The 26,415-nt window shown below is 40.8% G+C and overlaps 1 protein-coding gene across 5 annotated transcripts in view; it reads right to left on the bottom strand.

Annotated features, from left to right (window-relative positions):
- Positions 1-26,415, bottom strand: part of LPIN2 (lipin 2) — a 99,142-nt gene that overhangs the window by 20,605 nt on the left and 52,122 nt on the right. For all 5 annotated transcript variants that reach the window (XM_056521650.1, XM_056521651.1, XM_056521652.1 and 2 more), the window contains exons 5-14: positions 18,061-18,171; positions 17,712-17,835; positions 17,025-17,346; positions 12,205-12,304; positions 9,622-9,809; positions 8,911-9,004; positions 5,333-5,402; positions 4,983-5,072; positions 4,765-4,844; positions 2,250-2,391 (exon numbers count right to left, since the gene is read on the bottom strand). In XM_056521650.1, the coding sequence (XP_056377625.1) occupies positions 2,250-2,391; positions 4,765-4,844; positions 4,983-5,072; positions 5,333-5,402; positions 8,911-9,004; positions 9,622-9,809; positions 12,205-12,304; positions 17,025-17,346; positions 17,712-17,835; positions 18,061-18,171 (1,321 nt within the window). The remainder of the gene's footprint in view (positions 1-2,249; positions 2,392-4,764; positions 4,845-4,982; positions 5,073-5,332; positions 5,403-8,910; positions 9,005-9,621; positions 9,810-12,204; positions 12,305-17,024; positions 17,347-17,711; positions 17,836-18,060; positions 18,172-26,415) is intronic.

Genomic DNA, 26,415 nt, shown 5'->3' with positions numbered 1-26,415 from the left:
TCCTACACCCCAGATTAAACAGCACTTTCAGTAAAGTTACTGATATATACACTAAAACCTCTGACAACCCAAGTTAAATTGAAAAGTGGTCTTTACGGGGGTAGTCTTTATAGGCATCTTTTGGAGCAGAAGTCCTCCTGTTGTAGAGTGAGTGATCAAAAGAGATAAGTGAATAGATACAATGTAACCAATTACAGATTCTTTACACATTCTCATAGGTAAAGTAATTCCTTGAAGTGTACAGAAACTTTCAAGCAACTTCTGACATTGTGATGGGTGAGGTTTGTCTGCGGAGGCCCCCATTGCTAGAACGAAGGGCTCCTCTGAACGCCGTTATCCCTTCGTTTCTGCACTCTGCTTGCCTCGAAAATTGGAGCCATGACTGAGAGTCTCATAGACTTTCACTGTGTTTGGACATCTGATCACAACTTTTGACATCTCTTTGTGACTTGTCAGAAGTTCTTTGAAAGTTTAAGAACAACTTAATAAATCAGCTAGTGCCCTGCCAAATCAGTTTTACCCTTTAGGGAAATCATACCCAGCAACTTGAGGTAATTCATGGCAAACCAGTTTGCCGAAAACTGCTGAGAAGTTGCAGCAACAACAAATACAATCCAGATAAAATAGAAATAAACTACAAAGCTAACGTATGTTTACTGCATGTGGGGAATGCATTGTGTAGAATCCCCCTTACAGTATGTTCACACGCACACAGGGGGGGATTTATCAATTTTGCCTGTTGAAAGTTTCTTTTTACCCTTTTTTTTTCACTTTGGTTTTCGTGGACATGTTGAAATGTTGAAATCATCTGTTCACAGCGCCTTTTACACAGAACTTACCTCCACAGAGGACGCGTATTTTACCCTGTAGAGCAGCCATTTCGGAGTCCCTCCTGCAGAATATCAGCAAGCGACGTGAGTTATTTTTTTTTGTGGGGTTTATAGCCACCATGTGAAATGGATTTTATTTTCAACTTGAGGTTTTTCTTTTGTTTTGTTACTTTAATGCAGTGGTCTCCAACCTGCGGACCTCCAGATGTTGCAAAACTACAACTCCCAGCATGCCCGGACAGCCAACGGCTGTCCGGGCATGCTGGGAGTTGTAGTTTTGCAACATCTGGAGGTCCGCAGGTTGGAGACCACTGCTTTAGTGCTTACCTTCCCTGAACCTGTGCAGCCATGTCCAATGCTGGCTCAACGGAGGGTGAAGGTTCCTCAGAGACAACATTGTCGCAGGATAGTATTGAGCAGCCCCGGAGGCGTCGCTGCTTTCACTAAAAAAATGTTTTAAATGCATTTTGAAGCCTTTACATTTTCTGACATTGCTAAGTGTGTTTTCCATGTGCAAAATTTCTTGGCGGGGATTTGCGCCAAAAAAACGGGATTTTGGAAAAAGATCGATTGGGGCAAATGATGAATTACTGACTAAAGTTAAAATCACACACAGGACCGTGTGATTTTGAGAAAGTTGTAAAAATGACAGTGGAGAAGATGCACCAAACTTTGGCGCAAAAAGACACTGCGCCAAAGTATTGCGCCAAAGTTACGTGAAAAAAAAAACCACATAAATCCTTTGATAAATACCCCCAATAATCCGCCTGGGCAAATTCTACTGTAGACTTTCCGCAGGGGTTTATGTACGTGTAAACTAGAGATGAGCGAACTTACAGTAAATTCGATTCGTCACAAACTTCTCGGCTCGGCAGTTAATGACTTTTCCTGCATAAATTAGTTCAGCTTTCCGGTGTTCCGGTGGGCTGGAAAAGGTGGATACAGTCCTAGGAGACTCTTTCCTAGGAATGTATCCACCTTTTCCAGCCCACCGGAGCACCTGAAGGCTGAACTAATTTACGCAGGAAAAGTCATCAACTGCCGAGCCGAGAAGTTCGTGACGAATTGAATTTACTGTAAGTTCGCTCATCTCTAGTGTAAACACTGTTGAAGTGTGCGAATAAAATAGGATGACCAACTTACAAATCAGCTGGTCATTACAGGGTGCAATAGCCAGGGTACCAGGTATATGTATTAGAAAATGAAAGAGCTCGAAAAAATGTCTGCAGTATAAACCAAGATAACAATATTATAATGAATTAAGTACAAATAGAAGAAAAGCAGAGTGACTGGTTGTCTGAAAGATGGATGTCCGGTAACAGCAACCATACCAACCCCTTCACTACCTCCCGATCATAATGATAAAGTGAACCGAATAGAAAACAACAATAGAAGAGTGATAAAATAATTATTACGTACAATTTGCTCCGAGGTCAGACGCAGAGTCTTCCGATAAGATGTTGTTCCCCCAGTATGATACTCCACAGGAGCAGCCTCAATAGCTATCTGCTTCAGTTCCAAGGATTCTTCATCACTCGATGAGTTGTCCTCTGCTGACGGCCTTGTAAATGTAATGATATAGAGATTAGAATTCAGGAGAAGTGACCTCTATAGCCTCCAATGAATAATGACCATATAATGCCCTGCCTTTGGGGCTAGAAAAACATTTAGTTTCAAGTCAACTATGGGTACCTGCACAGCTATTCCTAAGTGACCCACTAGGCATTTAAAGGGGTATTCCAGGAAAAAACTTTCAGATTTGTAAATTACTTCTATAAAAAAACCTAATCCTTCCAATAATTATCAGCTACTGAAGTTGAGTTGTTCTTTTCTGTCTGCCAACAGTGCTCTCTGCTGACATCTCTGCTTGTCTCGGGAACTGCACAGAGTAGAAGATGTTTGCTCTGGGGATTTGCTTCTACTTTGGACAGTTCCCGAGACACGTGTCATCAGAGAGCACATCAGAAAAGAACAACTCAACTTGAGCAGCTAAAAAGTACTGAAAGAATTAAGATTTTTTAATAGAAGTAATTTACAAATCTGTTTAACTTTCTGGAGCCAGTTGATTATATATATATATATATATATATATATATATATAAAGTTTTTTCCTGGATAACCTCTTTAAGAACTTCCTTAAGAAGCAAACAAGGCATGGCAAAGGGCAAGCATGTCTGGATGTAAATTCTCCTACGCAGTCTGGTCTTGTACTTTGCCATCTTTTGTGGTGTGGGCGTTCCCACTGTCAGAAATAGCCGCAGCTACTGTAGTGGCACCCCAATCCTCTGTTCATACACTCTGAACTGAAGCCATCCCACCCACAGCCAGGTGCCAATATCCAGTTCCCAAAATCCTACATTCACCATGGAACTTCAGTCAGCATGATTTTGTTCAATGAGATTGCCTATTCTTAAAAAAAAAAAAAAAAAGAAAAAAAGAAAAAGAAAAACCTGTCATGCTGTACAAATTTAGTCAAATTTATCAAACATTGTAAAAAGTAATTTTATTGGAAAACAAAAAAGAAAAATAATAATCTGGAACGCCCTCTCCTTATTGTTTACCCCCTGTACAATGATGTGTTACAGATGTTATCCAGAATGAGACGTCAAGAAATACGCATAGTACGGAAAGTAAAAACTGAGCACAAAGTTCAATTGGGCAATGCAGCAAAGCCAGCATCCCCATAGGCTGCCCATGAAGGAACCACCGGGTTCAATAGCCAGCAGCCACTATGTTCCCAAAACATTTCTGTTAACATGCTCATTGGTCAAGTTGATTTTCTTAATGCATAAACCATTAATTGGTAAAATAGTCTCCAGTCTGTCTTATTTCCCTTGTTTTTGGCTGGCAGAATAGCGCAGTCTGCTATGGTACCTCGCCCATTTTGAAGAAAAACACAAGTAACAGACATTGATTTTTCCCATACAGGTAAATGGCATCCATTACAACTGTTTAACCCAGTGTTTCCCAACCAGGGTGCCTCCAGCTGTTGCAAAACTACAACTCCCAGCATGCCCGGACAGCCAAAGGCTGTCCGGGCATGCTGGGAGTTGTAGATTTGCAACAGCTGGAGGCACCCTGACTGGGAAACACAGGTTTAACCTTTCCTTTGCTTTCTGTGAGTGACCCTTATTGGATGACAGTGTCTCTTCTAATAAAGCAAGTGTCTGTTCTGACCAATGCTGAATACCGCTACCAGATCTCTGGCCCTATTACCACATATTACAGTATAAGTCATGTATGGTCATAACCGCGCGTGGAAACATGCATTCACCTTATAAGGTTTTAAAAAAACACCGTATGCCAAGCGGTAACAAAAAGCAGCTGTAAACAGCAAGTGCGAGCGATTCTCCACTGTTTAATTCTTCTAACAACCGTCTTCTATCAGGTGTATGGAACCTGGCCAGGCATGAAGTGTAAGTGAGTCAATGTATAATAGGAGCCAATAAAATTCTTACGTCGGACTTATTTATGGCTTCAAACAGGGAAGCCATAACCATAGTCAGTTAAAGTGAGAATGTGAAATCAATGACACTCAGCGCTGAAGAAATCAATGGAAAAATTGCATTAGTACTAGTACATTTTGGGCAACTTTTGATTTAAAGGGAAACTGACAGCTGGTTCGCCCACACTAAACCCAATACACAGGGTTATAGTGCGGATTAAAATGATGTATCAGTTACCCGGTTATGCTGTTAAAAATAAATATTGGGGCGATAATCACAGAAGAATTGTGAGAAAACCGTCACACACAGGTACAGACACTATATTATGAACTACACTAACTTTACAGCCGCTGTAGCATAGTCAAATAAAAAATCCTGGAATACCCCTTTAATGTGGGTCCCAGTGATTGAACCCCCAGTGATCAAACATTTATTATCTACCCTGTAGATGAGGAATGTTGGTTGTGGACCAAAAGAAAGATATATACCGGATTTTTGGTGGCTCTTTTACTTCGGAAGTCTGCTCATTGCTCAGTTCTGTATCCAGCTTTTCTTCCTTTGAATCAGGCTGTAAAGGAAAAATAAAGAAACATATTGGATGTTGGTCATTTATGATAAACTGAACGATCAACTCACTGCACAGAAGGGTTTACACTCCAATCTTTTATACAGGGTATATCATCAGCCAACTGTTCAGCATCATTACCTGCTTAACCATACTCTCTCGTTTTCTCCAGAACCACCATCTTCTTGATTGTTTCGGCATCTTTTCCTTCACCCATGATTCAATAGTGTTCTACAAGAAACAAAATTCATAAGAAAGCTGTTCAAAAGATAAGACAGTCAGTCAAAGTCCAATAGATATGCTGGATTTAGATAGATTAGTGTTTCTCAAGCAGGGTGTCTCCAGCTGTTGCAAAACTAAAAAAAAAACTCACAGTATTCCTGGACAGCCAAAAGCTGTCTGTGCATGCTGGGAGTTGTAGTTTTGCAACAGCTGGAGGCACCCTGGTTGGGAATCACTGTGATAGATAGATAGAATAGTATGACTGTTACCTTGGGTAAGCTCTTCTGGAACACTTGTATACTTAATATCATAGGAGCTGCCAGCACCCAGTTATAATACCTGGAAAATATAGTCCGTAAGTTCACATACCATACAAAATGTCATAGATCTTTATGCAATATGAATGTCTCTATATACAGTACATACTTATATATGTCCACTGATGGCAGACAATTATGAACTACTTCAAGTCTGAATTATATTCTATCATGCCTACCCGTGCATTTCACTCTCCAGCTAACCAGTATTTCTCTTCAGCTCTATTATAAGTTATGGGTCGTCTGCTGCATCTGGATAGAGATCACAGCCAGCCGGGGAGAGAAGTACACAGCATTAACCTGTTCTATATAGATGGGTAAGGGTCTAAACAGATGCACAGGCTGATCACAACTTTTCACATGTTCTTGTGACACATCAAAAGTTGTGTGTAATGACAGGGACAATTTATGTGGAGACAGAACTTTCTGTTGAGAACATCCCTGGCTCCTCATCTATCAGTGAAGGCTCGGCCAGAATGGAGGAACGAGCGATCAGTCTCAGCTGAAGGGGGGATGGATGCTATCACTACATTGTGCTCTGGGCACCCAACAAGATGATTCTGCCCACTGGGCACTTGCACTAGCTAATCATTTTATTTATATAGTGCCAACAGATTCCGCAGCACATGTATGTCTTACATATTTAGTCCTGTAGTCTACTCCTAGTCTGGTACTTTTTTCCATACAATCCACTTATTCTGTAATATATGTACAACCCTCACAGATACACACATACATATACACACACACATACATTCTATATATATATGTATAGAACTACTTTACTGATAACACAGATGACAAAGCACTATACATTACACCAAGATACAATACATTTCCTAAAGAACAGAACCACACACAGCAGCTCCCTTCCCTACCCCCTGGACACCAAGCACATGTGGCCAATAATGTGTATGTATATACAGTACAATATATACCCAGATCCTGATGCTACCTAATCTTCTGGATCTACACTTACTACCAAAGCCCCATTCAGCATTTGACCACTAGTATATGTACATATAGAGACTCCTGCATACACAGCATATATATCTATAGCAACACCCATACACCTAGAATATCCATATGTACACATATAGAGGGACATTTATCATTGTTGTTTTGGTAAGCGAGTTCCGTAGGCATTTTCTTTTGCCTTTGGTTTTGCTGATGTGTGACATTATATGATATACTATCACAGGGGTTTGATAAATTTGGCTTAAATAACCAAAAACCAATAAATGACTTTAGTCGCAGCTGTGAAAAAAATGTGCGATATACATACACACACACATATTATATATATACACACACATATATATATATATATATATATATATATATATATATATATATACACATATGTGTGTGTGTATGTATGTATATATATATATATATATATATATATACACACACACATACATATACACACACACATATGTATATATATATATACACACGTGTGTGTGTGTGTGTGTGTGTGTGTGTGTGTGTATGTGTGTGTGTATGTGTGTGTTTATTAAATTGTTTACCACTTTCTTCCCCCTAAATGTACTAACCTTTTTTTTTTTTTCTCATATCAGATCTGTGTATCCTGTGGACTTCAGATTCGGTAGACTACGATGACCTACTTTTTTTGGTTTAATATTAATAAAATGTTTAACGGGGACTTGTGGGGAATAAAAGTATTTTTTAAAAGTGTTTTATTTTTATTTTATTTCCTTTACAGGTTTAGTAGTGGAAGCCATCTTATAGACAGAGTCCATTACTAAGCCAGGCTTAGCGTTCGCCCCAAAACCAGCTAGCGCTAACCCCCAATTATTACCCCGGTACCCACCGCCACAGGGGTACCAGGAAGAGCCGGTACCAACAGGCCCAGAGCATCAAAAATGGCGCTCCTGGGCCTAGGCGGTAACAGGCTGGCGTTATTTAGGCTGGGGAGGGCCAGTAACAATGGTCCTCGCCCACCCTGGTAATGTTAGGCTGTTGCTGTTCGGTTGGTATCTGGCTGGGAATGAAAATACAGGGAACCCTATGCATTTTCTTTTTATTATTTTATTTTTGAAAAAAAAAATACAAAAAACTAAGGGTTCCCTGTATATTCAGTATCTGGTAATGTCAGGCTGTTACTGCTTGGTTGGTATCTGGCTGATTCTGCATATACAGGGAACCCTATGTGTTTTTTTGTTCGTATTTTTAAATAAAAATAATAAAAAGAAAATGCATAGGGTCCCCTGTATATTCAGTATCAGCCAGATACCAACCAAGCAGCAACAGCCTGACATTACCAGGGTGGGCAAGGACCATTGTTACCCTCCCCCCCCCCCCCTGTCCGCTCTCTTCCCGTGAATAACATAACCCCCATTGCCGCCTATCTTTGCCTTGCCGTCGCTCGCAGTAGCCACCGCTCCACATCTCCCACCAGCAACTTCCAGCCATTGCAACTATAACTCCCAGCAGGACCTCTGGGAGTTGTAGTCCTGTAGCCAGCGGGGAGATGTGGAGCAGGGGCTGCTGCGAGCGGCGGTGGGTAGGACGTAACACACAGAGGCGAGCATTGGTGGTTGGGGGGCTCTGGGGGTAGCAACAGGAGGGAGATGATCAGGCGGGGGGGGGGGGGGGGGGATAGATGAGCGAGATGAAAGGGGGGGGGATGAGTAGCAGAGATAAAATGGAGTGCTCGGGCGGCTGCAAAGTGTACTCCTTTGTACGGCTGTGATTTCCTATTTCCCGCAGAAGCCGTGGTCTCGGTTCCCAGCAGGAAATATGAAATCCCACTTACCAAAGCAAGTTTTGCAAGTCAGGTCCTTACATTTACGCTGCTTTGGAGGCAGTTGCGACTTTTTATGCGACTTTCGCAAAAATCCCTGACCACTGCAAAGTGAAAACTGAAATTTGCTTTGGTAAGTTCTTTTGTAGATTTTTGCATACAGCCTATAGTCGCACAAAAAATTGCTTAGGTGCAGATGCGACTTTTTGTACGACTTTTGAAAGAAAAAAAAAAAGCTCTAAATCCCTTGATAAATCTCCCCCATACAGTCTACTGTGATGTTCTTATACTTATCTCTATATACACACACACATAGAAGGCACACATAGAATATACCTGATCTTACTAAGTGCTTTGTCCAGGGCAGCAGGGCAAGTAGCTGTCCAGGCATGCTGGGAGTTGTAGTTTGGCAACACCTGGAGGCACCCTGGTTGGGAAACACTGATCTACACAGACAGCAATGCATTTCTGAGCAGATGAAATGACAGGTCCATTCTTTCTGTGGAGGTGGGAATCAGGATTTCTGCAGCAGATGTTTCTGTCGTGTACACGGTGCTGCAAAATCCTATTGAGAACAATGGGACTCTGCTGCAATGGAATTTCAGGGCTGAATTTTTCTGCCAGATTCTGCTCAGAAATTCATGTGAACATGGCCTAAGAGGTTTTTCCTTTTTCTGATTTAATCACTGGTCTGGAAATGTTAGTCTTAAAGGCATCATTTTATAAGAAGGACAATTACTTCCAAGTAATTATTACTTACCTATTATAGATTCTTACAACAAGGTTAGGATTGTCAATGATTCCTGGGTTTTCGGCAAACTGCTGATAGGTAATAATATGTTCCTTGAATTTCTCTATATTAAATAAAAAATATGTATTATAAATATAATAGAAGTTACCACTAGAACATTACACTTAATATGTGTGTTACTTAATAATCATTGATAAGTCACAAAAAGTTGACTAAGGCCATTATGGGCCATCAAGTGCATGAAGGATTCATAGAGTTCATTGCAGATAAGGGACACAGTCAACAAAGCGGATCTGTCAGCAGGGATGAAAAACACATTGCTAGACTGGGATAGTCATCAGGATTCGGGCTTTTTTTATCTTCATAGTCCTTTCCAGCATCATAATATTAGTATTTTTGTCAATACGTAAATGAGGTTCGAGCTCAGGTAAGGCCAGCCTTTCTCCTCTTATTCGTGGTCTCTGTACCCGCTTGCATTCACCTACCAATCCATAGACTTAATCTCTTAGCATTGCACCCAGGAAAAATGATATTATTACTACACTTCAGGCTAGCCGGCTGCTGCACTTCAGAAGACAAATACATTTTCGCTCCTTAGTCCCTCTTAGGTAATTATTCCCCTAATAGCCAGTGCAGGCTTTTTAATAATGAATAAGGAGTAAGTGGAAAGTGTAAGGAAGAATTGCCCATTACTGGCTGACCATCGAGCAGGAGGCTCACCTTTGGAGATCTCTCCATTCTCATTCAGACCACCACAAAGAGAAAGTGTGACGTCTGGCAAGTCCATGGGAGAATCAGACAGGCACTCGGTACCACTGTCTGCTGCAGCACTACCAACAGACTGAGGGGACTGAGATCCTGACAGCATTTCAGACTCCATCCACTGCCTGGAACCAGGATCTGAATCACTGTAACACAGAAAGTTATTTACATAATATAGATAAGCATATGATTGTAAATATACTCCGATTTATTATACAGTACATTATATTAAATGGGCACTGTCAGAATAAAAAACCTGCTCCAGAAAGTAAAAAAAAATTGTAAATTACTTCTATTAAAAAAAATCTTAATCCTTTCAGTACTTATGAGCTGCTGAAGTTGAGTTCTTTTCTGTCCAAGTGCTCTCTGATGACACCTGTCTTGGGAACTGTCCAGAGTAGAAGCAAATCCCCATAGCAAATCTCTTCTACTCTGTGAAGTTCTCGAGACAAGCAGAGATGTCAGCAGAGAGCACTGTTGTCAGACAGAAAAGAACAACTCAACTTCAGCAGCTGCTAATTATTGGAACAATTAAGATTTTTTAATAGAAGAGCCAGTTGATATAAAAAATACCCCTTTAACCTTTCTAATATACTTCATATGAAAATATTTCCTTTTTATAGAAATCATGCCTTATAAAAAATAAACCACCACTAGGGGTCCCCATAAAGTCCAGTAAGTGGGGGCGGCGGGACTAGCACGCCTCTGTGCTCACACCTGTCCTATCAGACTGCAGTATGAAAAGGGGAATGGGGTTACTGAGCAGTCAGCAGTAATTGGATGAGGAGATACAGAACAGCAGACTCAGAGATTCAGTTGAGTCATGCAGAGTCAGGACATAACCCCTCCAAAGCACAGAATGACAAACCAAGTGAGCAACAGATAGAAGGTCTTTGTGAGAGAAATATAGGTGCTAGACGCAAATATTATATGTGCAAAATAAGGATTGGGTTCTGAGTATTGAGCAACATACCCTTTTTTGTGGAACATGACAGGTACTCTAAGTTTAGACAATGCTTAACACACAAGACAAATCCGGCATGATGCAGATGAACTACAACAGTGTTTTCCAAAAAGTGTGCCTCCAGCTGTTGCAAAACTAAATGATGTGTGAACCCAGTAAAAGAGGAGACTTTTGCATTGCTTCTTTGTATTACTTTTCTTGCTGAGCCCTCCCGGTCAGTTTCTTTCTCCCTTTGATGTCATTTCTGCTACCAGCACATTCCATGGTGTGTAAAGAACGTGTGTTCAAGAGTCACATTTATTGAGACCATAAGGAGAATGGTTAAAATTGCTTCAGTATATGGGGGAAGGCTTATAAAAAAAACAAATGAAGAAGCAGGATGATATTTCAACTTTAATTTCCCATAATGTCTGTAAAGGATGAGAGAGATTTTGATTGTTGCTATCACTTTCTATAGCACTAGTTTCAATATGTGAAAGGCAACATGTGGAGACATTTACCTGCAAAGTATGAAAACATTAAAGGGGTACTCTGGTGGAAAACTTTTTTTTTGTCATCAATTGGTGCCAGAAAGTTAAACAGATTTGTAAATTACTTCTATTAAAGAATCTTAATCCTTCCAATATTTATTAGCTGCTGAATACTACAGGAGGAAATTCTTTTCTTTTTGGAACACAGAGCTCTCTGCAGACATCACAAGCACAGTGCTCTCTGCTGACATCTCTGTCCATTTTAGGAACTGTCCAGAGCAGCATATGTTTGCTATGGGGATTTTCTCCTACTCTGGACAGTTCCTAAAATGGACAGAGATGTCAGCAGAGAGCAGTGTGCTCGTGATTCAGCAGACAGCTCTGTGTTCCAAAAAGAAAATAATTTCCTATGTAGTATTCAGCAGCCAATAAGTACTGGAAGGATTAAGATTTTTTAATAGAAGTAATATACAAATCTGTTTAACTTTCCGGCACCAGTTGATTAAATAAATAAATAAAACATTTCCACCGGTGTACCCCTTTAACAAGCATTTGCAAACCACATGTCAGCCCAATTTGTTGCTGTACTGTGTCCACTAGTTCTTGAATTTTTACCTTACTTCTGCCTATAACTGTTGGCTAACATAGTGTAAATCAGTGTTTCCCAACTAGGGTGCCTCCAGCTGTTGCAAAACTACAACTCCCAGCATGCCCGGACAGCCGAAGGCTGTCCAAGCATGCTGGGAGTTTTAGTTTTGCAACAGCTGGAGGCACCCTGTTTAGGTAACAGTGGTGTAAGTATACAAAGGCAATTACAGTCACAGGTAAGTAACGCCTGCAATTGGCTAATAACTGTTGGGCTGCATCTGGACATGTCAAAAGTTTTGATCATTGGGGTTTGAGTGTTAAGACCCCGACCGATCACTAGAACATGGCAATGCGACTGAGGCAGCCCCATAGACCTACAATATGTGACCGTCTCAGTCCCATGACACAGAGCCAGCACCTCGTCCAGCTCTAACTATAAAACCTTTGGTACATCTCTCTGACAAATCAAAAATAATATGACAATGCCCATTGTAAGTATCGGGAAATATAAAACCATACCTCTTGGGGAAATAAAGTGCTGCCACCTCAGGCTCCAAACAATTTAGATCATCCAGATAAATGTCCCCTGGGCCCTGATGTTGGCTTCTCTTCCGTACACCTATGTGGATTGCAAGAGTAATATGTAAGAACCATCTTTTCTACACTACAATTTACAACTTTTTTTTAAAATAAAAGAATAAATATTTTGGTGAAAAGTAGTTAATAACCGTTGCTTTCCTGGAACATCCAGATTTTTTTTTTTTTTAAAACACTACACCTAGACATTTTCACATTCATTATTTTTTCTTACCCATAGGGGGATTTATAAAAAGAGTGAAAGACAGGTCCTATATAGAGTTATCATAAGCCAAATGCACAGCTGGAAATTATTATTATTTATTTATTTTTTAAATCAACTGGTGCAAGAAAGTTAAACAGATTTGTAAATTACTTCTATTTAAAAATCTGAACCCTTTCAGTACTTAGCTGCTGTATGCTCCAGAGCTGATTTTTGAATTTCCTTTCTGACCACAGTGCTCTCTGCTGACACCTCTGTCCATTTTAGGAACTGTCCAGAGTAGGAGCAAATCCCTATAGCAAACATCTCCTGCTCTTGACAGTTCCTGACATGGACAGAGGTGTCAGCAGAGAGCACTGTGGTCAGACAGAAAGAGAAAAAAAAAAAATCAGCTGTGGAGCATACAGCAGCTGATAAGTACTGGAAGAATTAAGATTTTTAAATAGAAGTAATTTACAAATCTGTTTAAATTTCTGGCACCAGTTGATTTAAAAAAAAAAAAATGATATATATATATATATTTTTTTTTTTTACTTTTTCCCTAACGGAGTACCCCTTTAACTATGTATAATGCACCATTCATATTACATATTTTTCTTAAATGGGTTATGTGCTTTTGCTAACACTAGCCGTACGTCCAATGAGAGAAAAGTATAGATTTCAGATGTCAGTATAAGACTATGCTCACAGCAGGTTTATGCTCTATGATGAAGGTATACATAGGGAATGTTACCTGGTGTATATTCCATCATTTACCCCAGATATATGGTTGTATAACCACTGGCTGCAATGCAAATAAATGTCTTCACCGCTTTACAATACAGTAAAAAAGAATGTATGCTGATACGTATTACCCTGATGGAGGCCAAAAGTACGCTCTTTAATCTCCATGAGGTCAATGGGGCCTTATGACTACGTTCAGTGTACATGACAGGAGAGCTTTCCCGACACGTGCACCAAATGTGTTCACCTGACAGCAGTGAGAACATATGCTACAAGATGTAGACGTTAAACAAAGACAAAGTTGCTTTATTTTGATATTTTAGAAGAAGAAAAAATGGTTGTTGTAAAAACAAAAACAAACAAAATAAAAAAAAGTAAACAAAAAACAAAAACAAACAAAATAAAAAAAAGTAAACAAAAAAGAAAAAAAACAAAAAAAAAAAACTTCCCCAAAATCTTACTGCAACCCATGCAACTTCATCACCCCCTGCACCTATTGGTACATCAAGCGGCTTTCCTTAGCATGACACAGGGATGCCCTCAGGACAAACAGAACTCATGAGTCAGTATAGCATATAGTCATTTCATTGGTATAAGACATTATGAAATGGAAAAAAAGAAAAAAAATCAATCGCTGGAAATCTTCCAAGAAAAAGTCATCTCCATAAATAAAGCACACATGCGGGCTGAAAGCCTCTCAAAGCATTACCCAATATCACAAGGTTAATATCAAACAGACCTACAGGGAGAGCTTGAATAAGTTAATGCTAATGTGCACGATTCACCAGAATACTTGCATGGAAGGAATCTTACTTGGAAAAATTTTTAAACGGGCACTGTCACCAACCATTTTTTGGGGATATGTTGTAGTACTTATGTACTACAACATATCTCTAATATACTTTAATAATTATTTTTTTTTAATTAAAAGAGTTTATTTTATATTTGAAAACGAGCCACTAGGGGGTCTCCCTACTAGTGGCCAGCTGCAGCCTGCCGTGACGTCACGACTGAATTAGGACCGATGCCGGCCGGGCAATCGGTCCTAATTCAGTCAGTCAATCAGCCTGCGCTCGTCTCATGACCCTGAACCCTTGCATTTTGGTAATGGATTTTTGGGGTGGGGTGGGTAAAGTGGCTTGAGCGGCGGCGACTGGGGGAGGGCAGCTTCGTGGGTAGAGCAGGTTGCACGGCAGGGGGAGGGGTAGCGGCCGTAACAAAAGATCTTGGTTTCAACACAGGGTGCCTCCAGTTGTTTCACCACTACAACTCCCAGCATACCCTGACAGCCAATAGATGTCAGGGCAAGCTGGGAGTTGTAGTGGTGAAACAACTGGAGGCACCCTGTGTAGATGAACTAAGGGCGGAAGTGTCGGCCCCAGCAGGCATCAGTGATGTCGAGCCTGCTGGGGAAGTCTGCCTGGTAGTGAGCACACTACCAGGCAGACAAAAAGGCTTTTTTAATATAGTAAAAAAAAAATTAAGGCAGGGAGGGGGTTAGGGATAGATGGGTAATAGGGGGTTAGGGATAGATGGGTAATAGGCAGGGACATAAAAAAAAAATAGGGGATGTGGGAGCTACTCTTTAAGATATTTAAAAAGGTACCTAAAAAAGGTAGTTCTCTTTGAAGCAGTTTTATATGACGGATCACATCAGGGCAGTGTTTCCCAACCAGGGTGCCTTCAGCAGTTGCAAAACTACAACTCCCAGCATGCCCGGACAGCCTTTGGCTGTCCGGGCATGCTAGGAGTTGTAGTAGTTTTGCAACAGCTGGAGGCACCCTGGTTGAAAAACCCTGCATCATGGGATATTACATATCTTATTTTTCTCCTTGTGCTGTCCTGATACTCCTTATATTGTAGGTTATTGTCTGCCTATGTACCTATTGCCCACGTATGCTAAGGGAGGGGACTTCACTGCCATCTTATACCGACATGGTTCCTGTTCCATGTTTGTGGTTATTTTTGGCCCTGTGTGACAGTCTGTCTTGTTATATATATTTTTTTAAATATCTAAAAAAAAAACTAAAAAGTTGTTTGAGCATATAAAAGGCACCCATATTTATGGGAAAGCTGTCAGCCAAACAGCTATTCCTTCTCAATTCATACATATGAACATTTGGCTCAGCCGAGCATCCGTGTATCCTGAATGGAGAGAGGAGAGGACACAACAAAAGGATAGGACAGTTGAAATCCATCATGTCCCACGCTTGTCTACTCATGACAGATAAGTTGTGAGGCCCCTGTACACATTAAACAATTATCAATTTCAGACAACTTTTTTTCTAATGCGTATGGGGTGTGTTTTGGGAAGCTTCAAGGGTATGTTCACATGCGGTAGATTTGTATAGAAATTTCTGCAACTGTAAAATCAGTTCCATGAACTGAAAGACAGACGCAGAATTTTCTGTTGCACAAGAACCATGTTTTTTTGCAATACAGTTAACATATCTGTTTTTGATTAAAAAAAAAACAGATGCCTCCAAACCTGACTAAACCGTATCAAAACGTGTGTACAAATTTCAACCCGTAAAAGGTTGAAAATCATATAGTTTGAAAAAAGATGTCCGGTTGCATCTGTTTTTTTAAGAAAAAAAAAAACTATACATTTTTTTACTTTCACTCCATTATGAATAAAGTTTCACTTGTTTGATTGAAATTCCAAGAAAAAAACTGTGCAAAGTCAAAAACCGGATGGAACCGTACCCATATACGGTTCTGTACGGTTCCCATTGACTCCCATGTTAAAAAAAAGTATATGTTTCAATACAGTTTTCACCCGGGAAAAAAAACTGTGGTGTGGGTTCACACCACGTTTTTCTATACAGTTTTTGGATACGTTTAAAAAAAAAAGTTTTTGGTCCAGGTGAAAAACCGTATAGACCCGTATACGCTTTTTTTTTTTTTTTTTTAACATGGGAGTCAATGGGAACCGTACAGAACTGTATGTGTGTACGGTTCCATCCAGTTTTTACCATACGGTTTTTGACTTTGCACAGTTTTTTTTCTTGGAATTTCAATCAAACAAGTGAAACTTTATTCATAATGGAGTGAAAAGTTCAAAACATATGCTTTTTTTGTATGTGTGTACGGACATCACTTTTCAAACCGTATACGGTTTTCAACCGTATACAGATAAAACTTTGTACACACGTTTTGATACAGTTTAGTCAGGCTTTGAGGAAAAAAAACTGTATTGCAAAAACGTGGTGTGAACCCAGCCGTAGGCTACGGTTTTGGGTATGGGAAAAAAAAAACTGACAAAACCGTACAGGATGCAAAACGGAGACAACCTGATGCATCTTTTGGCGTACGGTTTTCAATGGAGAGTCAATGCATACGGTTTTCAATACGGTTCCGTACGGTTTTCAAATTGAAAACGTATACGGGAACTGTACTGCAAAAACGTGGTGTGAACCCAGTCATGTGTATGAAGTGGGGTGGGATGGGGATCTTCAAGGGTATGTTCACAAGCGGTAGATTTGTATAGAAATTTCTGCTACTGTAAAAATTAGTTCCATGAACAGAAAGACAGTCACAGAATTTTCTGCTGCATGTGAACTTACCCACATCATTCAGGCAGACTGTTTTTTGCATTTACAGCAGAATAAATGCCTTATCTCCAGGGTTAGACAAATAAAGCAGCTTCTGTGGGAGAATGCATCCACAATAGTTACCTCTCAGGCTGCCATACATAAAATAATTACTGGCCAAAGATACTGAGATCAGAGATTAAAACGTTGTATTAATGTGTTTACAGCTATAGCAGTAATAAGCAACATGTGACCTGCTGTTGGCAGATTTAAGTGATCTATACCTTTCTTCTTGCTTGGAGAGTCTGTTCTAAGAGAAGTCTTGACATCAGAGACTGTATCCCCAGCCTCCAGGGAAAGGATCTCGTCCTCATTTGGGGAGCTTAGAGCAGTGTCAGGTGATGGCGGCTGGCTAGAATCTACCTGAACAGTGATGGAATGAGGTCGTGGTTCTGGTCTGAATACAGTGCAAATAGAGTCCTGGATAGATTCTTCTTCCTCAGCTGACCCAGCTAGCGCCTCAGAACTTATCACCCTGAAGTGCGTGTTGTCAGAGGGTGTTATTGTGGCTGTCCGTGGGTGGTCTGTCCTTTCCTTTCTGCTGACCTAGAAAAATAACCAAGTGTGCCATTAATTCTCAAAACCCATATTTACATTCATCTACATCTCGCCAAGCTATAATATGGAAGCTAACCAAAGTACTATGGTCAACAAACTGCTTCACCAGCGAGTAGCAAGATACTGTTTCTGTTAACCATTTCATTATTCCATGTCCAGATCAGCCTGAGCAACTAAAGCCTGAGTTGTAAATCCCACAAAGCAACATGTTTTCTGTGAGTGTATTGCACTTGAGTGTATCCATGTGTAGTGTATTAATAGTTGCCAAACTTTTGCAAGACAATGATTAAACCTAATTCATAAAAAATTAAACAAATACAGTCAACGAATAAGGAGTAGAGACCACTACCAACCTTGGCCGACTCTGGGAAACCACCCCATGTCCACTCCATCTGGGGCTCCATTCTGAGCAGGGTCTCTGTAGGTTTCACTTCCAGCTCTGAATCGCTCTTTGGACCCACAGACTGGCAAAAGCCACTGAGTGGAAAAAGAATTACAGAAAAAGAGTTGGTCAAGAATACAGAATCGATCCCACTGACTCCAGATATGTTCATAATGATCCAGTCCCCTCAATCCTGCACTTTAATATATAATGTATTCAGAGAATAACTTCTAGATCTCATAACTTTACAAATGGTGGACACAGAACAGGTATTCACCAGTGGTGAGCTCTGCTATGGAGTTACATGTTTTACATGATACCTCTCTTGTGGGGACCAGTCTCCATCAGACAGCGCATAGTGATCAGCTGAATGGCAGGCAAAAGACTCTCTGTACTCCTCCTCCTCCTTCAGGGCAGAATTTGAGGATGACCTGAAAAAAAAAGAGTAGTGTTTCAGCATTCACATCATAATATCTGGGGTTGGAATTAAGGAGACAGGACAGCTATAGAGGTGCCCACTTCATTGTAGGCCAAGTATAATACCATATACATGACTCAGAAGTAGTACAAGAACTGGTAAAAAGTAAGGTTATCTGTGACTATGCTATACATCTTTATTAGATTAGATACATGAAGCTATGTTCACTTCAGCATAGCAGCCTTCCATTGGGGTATGAATTGGCATCCCGGCAGAAGAATACACCTACACACCCATATACCCATATACCCATGCCAAATGCCTTGAGTTTAATGAACCAATCACAGTTTACTAGTTCTATATTCAGTCTATAACCCATTTTACAGAGGGACTCATCTGAGCTTTAGAGTCCTGCAAAACAAAAACAAACAAAACAAAAAACAAAAACAAGAGTATACACTTCAAACTGGATAGAAAGGTCAGTAGCATGCTATAAATGGTCTATTGAAGGCAATGGACCTAACACGTGTACACTGCAGTATACATTAACGTACTGTCTTGTCAGTTCACTGATGTGTACCCAACAGTAGGCTACTTTTCAGATGTCAATGTAGCCTTGAAGAAGTTAGATACATCAAGGGGTACAACGGTGGAAAACATATATATTTTTTTTAAATCAACTGGTGCCAGAAAATCTTTACCCTTCCAGGACTTTTTAGCAGCTGTATGCTACAGGGGACATTCTTTTCTTTTTGAATTTCTTTTTTGTCTTGTCCCCAGTGCTCTCTGCTGACATCTCTGTCCGTGTCAGGAACTGTCCAGAACAGCATAGGTTTGCAATGGGGATTTTCTCCTGCTCTGGACAGTTCCTGATACGGGCATCAGGTGTCAGCAGAGAGCACTGTGAACAAGACAAAAAGGAAATTAAAAAAGGAAAGAATTTCCTCTGTAGCATACAGCTGCTCAAAAGTACTGGAAGGGTAAATATTTTTTAATAAAAGTAATTTACAAATCTGTTTAACTTTCTGGCACCAGTTGATTTAAAAAAAAAAAAAAGTAAAAAAATGTTTTGCACCAGAGTACCTCTTTTAAGTAGCACTTCATTAGTTATTTTGTACTGATGCTAAGGCTACGCCTGAAAAAATCTTTTATAAAAATTTTAAACATAATAAATAATTACAGACATAAACATACCATATCTGACAGAACATAATATAATGAATAATAAAACCAACACCATAGTATACAATACAACACTGGTCCACCCCACACTAACAAATATATACAATATTTACAAGACATTTTCCTATAATACCAGTGCTGTGAAGTCGAGGAGTCGGACAAAATTTTTGGGTACCTGGAGTCTGAGTCGGCAAACAAGGCACCGACTCAGACTCTTTGTAAATTTAGATTGGAATAAAAAAATAAAATAAAAAAAAAGCAAGTTTAAATGTCCCAATTCACAAAAAGTTATAATTAATGATTTCTCTACTGTAAGAATAAAGACCAATGCATGCAGTGCCTCACGTAATCGCAAAACGAACACGTTAAGTGACCGTGAAGAAGCTTTTCATGTGCTTCACTATATGTCACGTAACGCACAATTAGTAGCGGCAATACTTCTACTTTCCATAGTGTTGTGTTCTGCTGTTAAAGGGAACCCATGGGTAACCTAGCCTCTCACTGATAAGGGATTAAGTAAATATGTTTTTTGCAGGGCTAGAGACACTTGTATAAGTGAAGGGAATGGAGGGTCCATAGTTCAAGACTGAAGCTGAAAACCATTTGGAAAAACTGCTGCCATTCAGCTAAGGCTATAAAAACTTGTAAACTCTGATTGTTAGCTTAAACTTTAAACATGACTATGGGATTCTACTAGGGAAATCATGGTTTATAATAAATGCCCCTTCCAGGATCTTCCCACTGCCCTATCTTCAGCAGCAGATCAGCACACAAAGAGGAATAGGCAGCAGCTTCTGCCCAACTACCTCTCTCTGCTAGAAGAATTTAGAAGACCTTGATGGAACAGCTTCTTGGATTCAACTGTAAGTGTTTATAAATACATTCGCATATTAATACAGAGGAGTTGGAACTACAAAAAACTGCGGAGTCTGAACATTTATCTACCCACTCCACAGCCCTGTATAATACCCATAACATACTAATGAACTACATACACTAATATTAAATGTGAATTCTCTGGCCCAGTTGCAATTAGAGATGAGCGAACTTACAGTAAATTCGATTAGTCACAAACTTCTCGGCTTGGCAGTTTATGAATTATCCTGCCTAAATTAGTTCAGCTTTCAGGTGCTCCCGTGGGCTGGAAAAGGTGGATACAGTCCTAGGAGACTCTTTCCTAGGACTGTATCCACCTTTTCCAGCCCACCAGAGCACCTGAAAGCTGAACTAATTTATGCAGGATAAGACATCAACTGCCGAGCCGAGAAGTTTGTGACGAATCGAATTTACTGTAAGTTCGCTCATCTCTAGTTGCAATATCAAAAATCAAATACCCAAAATAAAATAATAATAATAATAATAATATATACACCAATATAATACAAACTAGATACCACCACTTTTTTTTGGGCCCCGAGCTTGTCCCGCATCCCATGCCCCCAGTACATGTTACCAGCCACAGAGCTGCAGTGACAATTCTTCTATTAGTTATGTCAAAATACATTCTCAGCAGCTAATCAAGCTCCCCTAGTGCTGGAAGAAAGCTTACGTATTACTGCACAGCCCCTAGTGTAAAGAGAACATTTCCAAGAATGTAAATGGAAAAAGCAATTCTCCGCATAGTCATTTAGTCAGTAATGCATATTGGGGGATTTCTGCTCTGAAGCATAAAGATCTGTTAATGCAGCTTTGAACTATAATATCCACAGCAACTTAGCATTAGTACATGGTAGTAATGTCTCAACCAAGTATATAGATCTGTATACAGATTTTAGGTTATTAAAAAAAAAAATTACATGTCTTCAACTGTCTTAAATGTGTTTCAAACTATTCAAAAGTTTCTATTTACAGTTAAGTGCTGATAGTTGAAATGTAAAAAGTAAGGGTCCTTTTAGATCAGTGGTCTTAAACTGTGGCCCTCCAGATGTTGCAAAACTTTAACTCCCAGCATGCCCGGACAGCCAACGGCTGTCCGGGCATGCTGGGAGTTGAAGTTTTGTAACATCTGGAGGGACACACTTTGAGACCGCCGTTTTAGATGGACAGACAACTGGCTGCTACAGGCGCCAATATGTCAAAGCCAGCCAGCCTCCCTGCATTGTCTCACAATGGTGCTTTAAAGGGGTACTCCCCTGGAAAACATTTTTTATTTTATCAACTGGTGCCAGAAAGTTAAACAGATTTGTAAATGACTTCTATTTAAAAATCTTAATCCTTCCAGTACTTATCAGCTGCTGTATACTACAGAGGAAGTTCTTTTCTTTTTGAACTTCCTTTCTGTTTGACCACAGTGCTCTCTGCTGACACCTCTGTCCATTTTAGGAACTGTCCAGAGTAGGAGCAAATCAGGCAGTGGGAGGGAATCATACATATACACATGGTACACATGGGGGGAATAAAATGAATATACTTAAGTCAGGGGGAATGTGATTATACAGTAATTAAGCAAACTGTAAATAACTGTTTAATAACTTCTGATCGCATCGGGTCTCAGAAGTGAGACCCGATGCGATCAATCCCTCAGCCCCTGTAATACAACCCCCATCATGGAACAGTGTATGTTCCATGATGGGGGTAGTATTACAAACACTAATGTAGCCTCCCCAGCCGCCTGCAGACTCCCGCAGCTGGGGAACTACTACTCCCATCATGGAAACAAGTCTGTTCCATGATGAGAGTAGTAGTAGTCCCTCAGTACTGCAGGAGCCTGCTGATGTCACCTCTTCTGAGCATGCTCAGAAGTAATAACGGATAATATAAACAGGGTGCAAACGGATGACATTAAAGTCTCCTCCGTTTACCATGGAATTCAATGTTAAAATTTTAACAGCCGTTATGCCACCGTTATTTTTGGCTGAAGAAAAATTAGTGCATGTGCTGTTTTTTCTTCCGTCACAAATAACGTCCGCTATTCATGACGGGCTATAACGGGTCTTAACAGATAATCAAAAAATCCCATAGACTAATAGGATTTTGCAACGGACGTTTAACATCCGTTTTTTAAGGCTTTTCTTAGGGAAGATTATAACAGGTCTTTTAACGGAGCAACTTTATAGTGTGAAAGGGGATTAAGTTGTGCTTCCCCTAAATTCTGCGGCCAGTGTGTATTGCGCAAAAATTTATTCCCATTCTAATCATCTTCTAATATTCAACAGATGTATTAAAAACAGCTAAAACATGTTTGACTCATAGGGAGATTGGTATAAAAAGACAAAGCCAATAAAAAAATAAAATCTTGAAAAGAAATCTTTTGCAATCACTTGCCAAGTCTATTTAAGTGGCTTATTCCAAGATATCAGTTATTACTGTGGGAAAAATATTCAAGCCCCTAAAACAGTCAAATAAATAAGAACAGACACTTTTACACAATGTTCTAATGCTCCTGAATAGAACTAGAGCAGCGTTTCCTAACCAGGGTGTCACAGACTGTTGCAAAAACATGCTGGCAGTTGTAGTTTTGCAACAGCTGGAGACACACTATTTGGGAAACCCTGCACTACTAGAGCATTGCCCATAAGCAAGGGTTAGGGGATAGAATACCCCCACTAAGACCATATCAGAGGTCCTCCAGTTTGGGGGAGAGGTGAAATTATTAAAGAACATGGTGAAGGCCACAAATGGTATTTCTGTACAAGCAATTCCTAAAGAAACCAAAATTTTCCATTTTGTTTATGGCAATCTGCTTGATGTGGGTGGGGAGCAGTGCTGATACACATGGCGGTTCACAGCCACCAGCAGACAGCATTTCCTAGGCTCCTGGCAGTCTCCCTGCCCTAGATAACAGCAGCTCCGCCATACTGCACATCCTTGGCCTTGTCTGTAACAGACAGACGCAGCCGAGGCAGAAGCTAGTGAGCAAGAAATACTGTAGGGCAGTGATTTTCAACCTGCGGACCTCCAGATGTGGCAAAACTACATCTCCCAGCATGCCCGGACAGCCGTTGGCTGTCCGGGCATGCTGGGAGTTGTAGTTTTGCAACATCTGGAAGTCCACAGATTGAAAACCACTGCTGTAGGGAAACAAAAGGAAAGTGAGGCATATATATCTCTCTCTATGATGCTGCCGTATCTTGTAATATCTTTTTTATTGGACTATTTTCTATTATACTCTTTTCTCTCTATTTTGTAGGGACAAGCTTTCGGGATTCCTCCCTTTATCAAGTCAAAAGCATTTCTGAGCTCGCAAGAAGAAAACACATAGGTTCCATCTCACAAATATGCAGGGGTTAAAACATCATATGTGGAGAATTCACACTAAGTTGGGCCATAAATTGTATAGCTATAGGACGATAGACTACATAGATAAGGATGAGAAGGGGGGAGATGGTGATACAGCAGGACATACAGAGTTAAAATAATACAGCACAGTTTATAAGAAGTTTTGAAGTTCATATAAACTGTGCTGTATCCCCATCTCACCCCTGCATGTCCTGCTGTATCCCCATCTCACCCCTGCATGTCCTGCTGTATCCCCATCTCACCCCTGCATGTCCTGCTGTATCCCCATCTCACCCCTGCATGTCCTGCTGTATCCCCATCTCACCCCTGCATGTCCTGCTGTATCCCCATCTCACCCCTGCATGTCCTGCTGTATCCCCATCTCACCCCTGCATGTCCTGCTGTATCCCCATCTCACCCCTGCATGTCCTGCTGTATCCCCATCTCACCCCTGCATGTCCTGCTGTATCCCCATCTCACCCCTGCATGTCCTGCTGTATCCCCATCTCACCCCTGCATGTCCTGCTGTATCCCCATCTCACCCCTGCATGTCCTGCTGTATCCCCATCTCACCCCTGCATGTCCTGCTGTATCCCCATCTCACCCCTGCATGTCCTGCTGTATCCCCATCTCACCCCTGCATGTCCTGCTGTATCCCCATCTCACCCCTGCATGTCCTGCTGTATCCCCATCTCACCCCTGCATGTCCTGCTGTATCCCCATCTCACCCCTGCATGTCCTGCTGTATCCCCATCTCACCCCTGCATGTCCTGCTGTATCCCCATCTCACCCCTGCATGTCCTGCTGTATCCCCATCTCACCCCTGCATGTCCTGCTGTATCCCCATCTCACCCCTGCATGTCCTGCTGTATCCCCATCTCACCCCTGCATGTCCTGCTGTATCCCCATCTCACCCCTGCATGTCCTGCTGTATCCCCATCTCACCCCTGCATGTCCTGCTGTATCCCCATCTCACCCCTGCATGTCCTGCTATATCACCATCTCACCCCTGCATGTCCTGCTGTATCCCCATCTCACCCCTGCATGTCGTGCTGTATCCCCATCTCACCCCTGCATGTCCTGCTGTATCCCCATCTCACCCCTGCATGTCCTGCTGTATCCCCATCTCACCCCTGCATGTCCTGCTGTATCCCCATCTCACCCCTGCATGTCCTGCTGTATCCCCATCTCACCCCTGCATGTCCTGCTGTATCCCCATCTCGCCCCTGCATGTCCTGCTGTATCCCCATCTCACCCCTGCATGTCCTGCTGTATCCCCATCTCACCCCTGCATGTCCTGCTGTATCCCCATCTCACCCCTGCATGTCCTGCTATATCACCATCTCACCCCTGCATGTCCTGCTGTATCCCCATCTCACCCCTGCATGTCCTGCTGTATCCCCATCTCACCCCTGCATGTCCTGCTGTATCCCCATCTCACCCCTGCTTCCCTGTCTCCCCCTTATCTATGTAGTCTATAGTTCTGTAGCTGGATTGTCTTTTCTCCCCATGTCCAGCCTAATCACCATTCTCACCCCTGACCGCCCGCCCCCCCTTCTCATCCTATCTAAGGAATTGGAATCCTAAAAGCTTGCCCCTACAAAATACTGTTCGTGCCATAAAAAAGGTATTACAAGGTACTGCAGCATCCTATGACTAATACGGCTACTCCTTACTATATATAATAAAGTATATAATATATTATTTATAATATATACATATATCACAAAAAGTTGACCGCAGCACACAAGGGTATTAAAGCAAAATAATGCTTTAATACCCTTGTGTGCTGCGGTCAACTTTTTGTTGATAACCTTACTTGGACCCTGGGACCGGGGCCCCTTGGACCAGCTTGCACCTACTTTCATTTTGGATGTGCTGCCTTCCTTTTTGTAATATATATATATACACACACAAAATCCAAGGAACACAGCACCAGTCAGGTCACGGATCTTTAAAAAGCTGGGTTGTCTTTATTATCCCAAAATCAGAGCAACGTTTCAGCAGTAGTAGCCTTTATCAAGCATGGTTGATAAAGGCTACTACTGCCGAAACGTTGCTCTGATTTTGGGATAATAAAGACAACCCAGCTTTTTAAAGATCCGTGACCTGACTGGTGCTGTGTTCCTTGGATTTTGTGTACAATTTTCCTGGGCTGGCGGCCTGGGTAAACACAGGCACAGAGGTCGAACCCTGATGCAGTCTCACGTACGTGCAAAAAAAATTCCAAAGTCCAAAATAGCATATTTTTGGTCACTTTTTATATCATGAAAAAATTAATAAAAAGCGATCAAAAGGTCCAATCAATACAAAAATGGTACCGATAAAAACTTCAGAACGTGGCGCAAAAAATGAGCCCTCATATCGCCCCATATGCGGAAAAATAAAAAAAGTTATAGGGGTTAGAAGATGAGAATTTTTAACATAGAAATTTTCCTGCATGTAGTTATGATTTTTTTCCGAAGTACGACAATATCCAACCTATATAAGTAGGGTATCATATTAATCGTATGGACCTACAGAATAAAGATATGGTGTAATTTTTACCAAAGAATGCACTGCATAGAAACGGAAGCCCCCAAAAGTTACAAAATTAAATTTTTTCTTCAATTTTGTTGCACAATTAATTTTTTTTACATTTCTTCGTGGATTTTTGGGTAAACTGACTAATGGGGTTAAGAAAATGGTATCAGGACATCCCTATTACACACACACACATACATTATATATATATATATATATATATATATATATATATATATATATATATATATATATATTATATATATATATATATATATACATACACACACACACACACACACACACACACACACACACACACACACACACAACA

This window comes from Hyla sarda, chromosome 5, assembly GCF_029499605.1.
Source record: "Hyla sarda isolate aHylSar1 chromosome 5, aHylSar1.hap1, whole genome shotgun sequence".
Classification (NCBI taxonomy): domain Eukaryota; kingdom Metazoa; phylum Chordata; class Amphibia; order Anura; family Hylidae; genus Hyla; species Hyla sarda.
The sequence above is the reverse complement of the archived record's forward strand: the minus strand, read 5'-3'. Positions and strand labels throughout refer to the sequence as shown.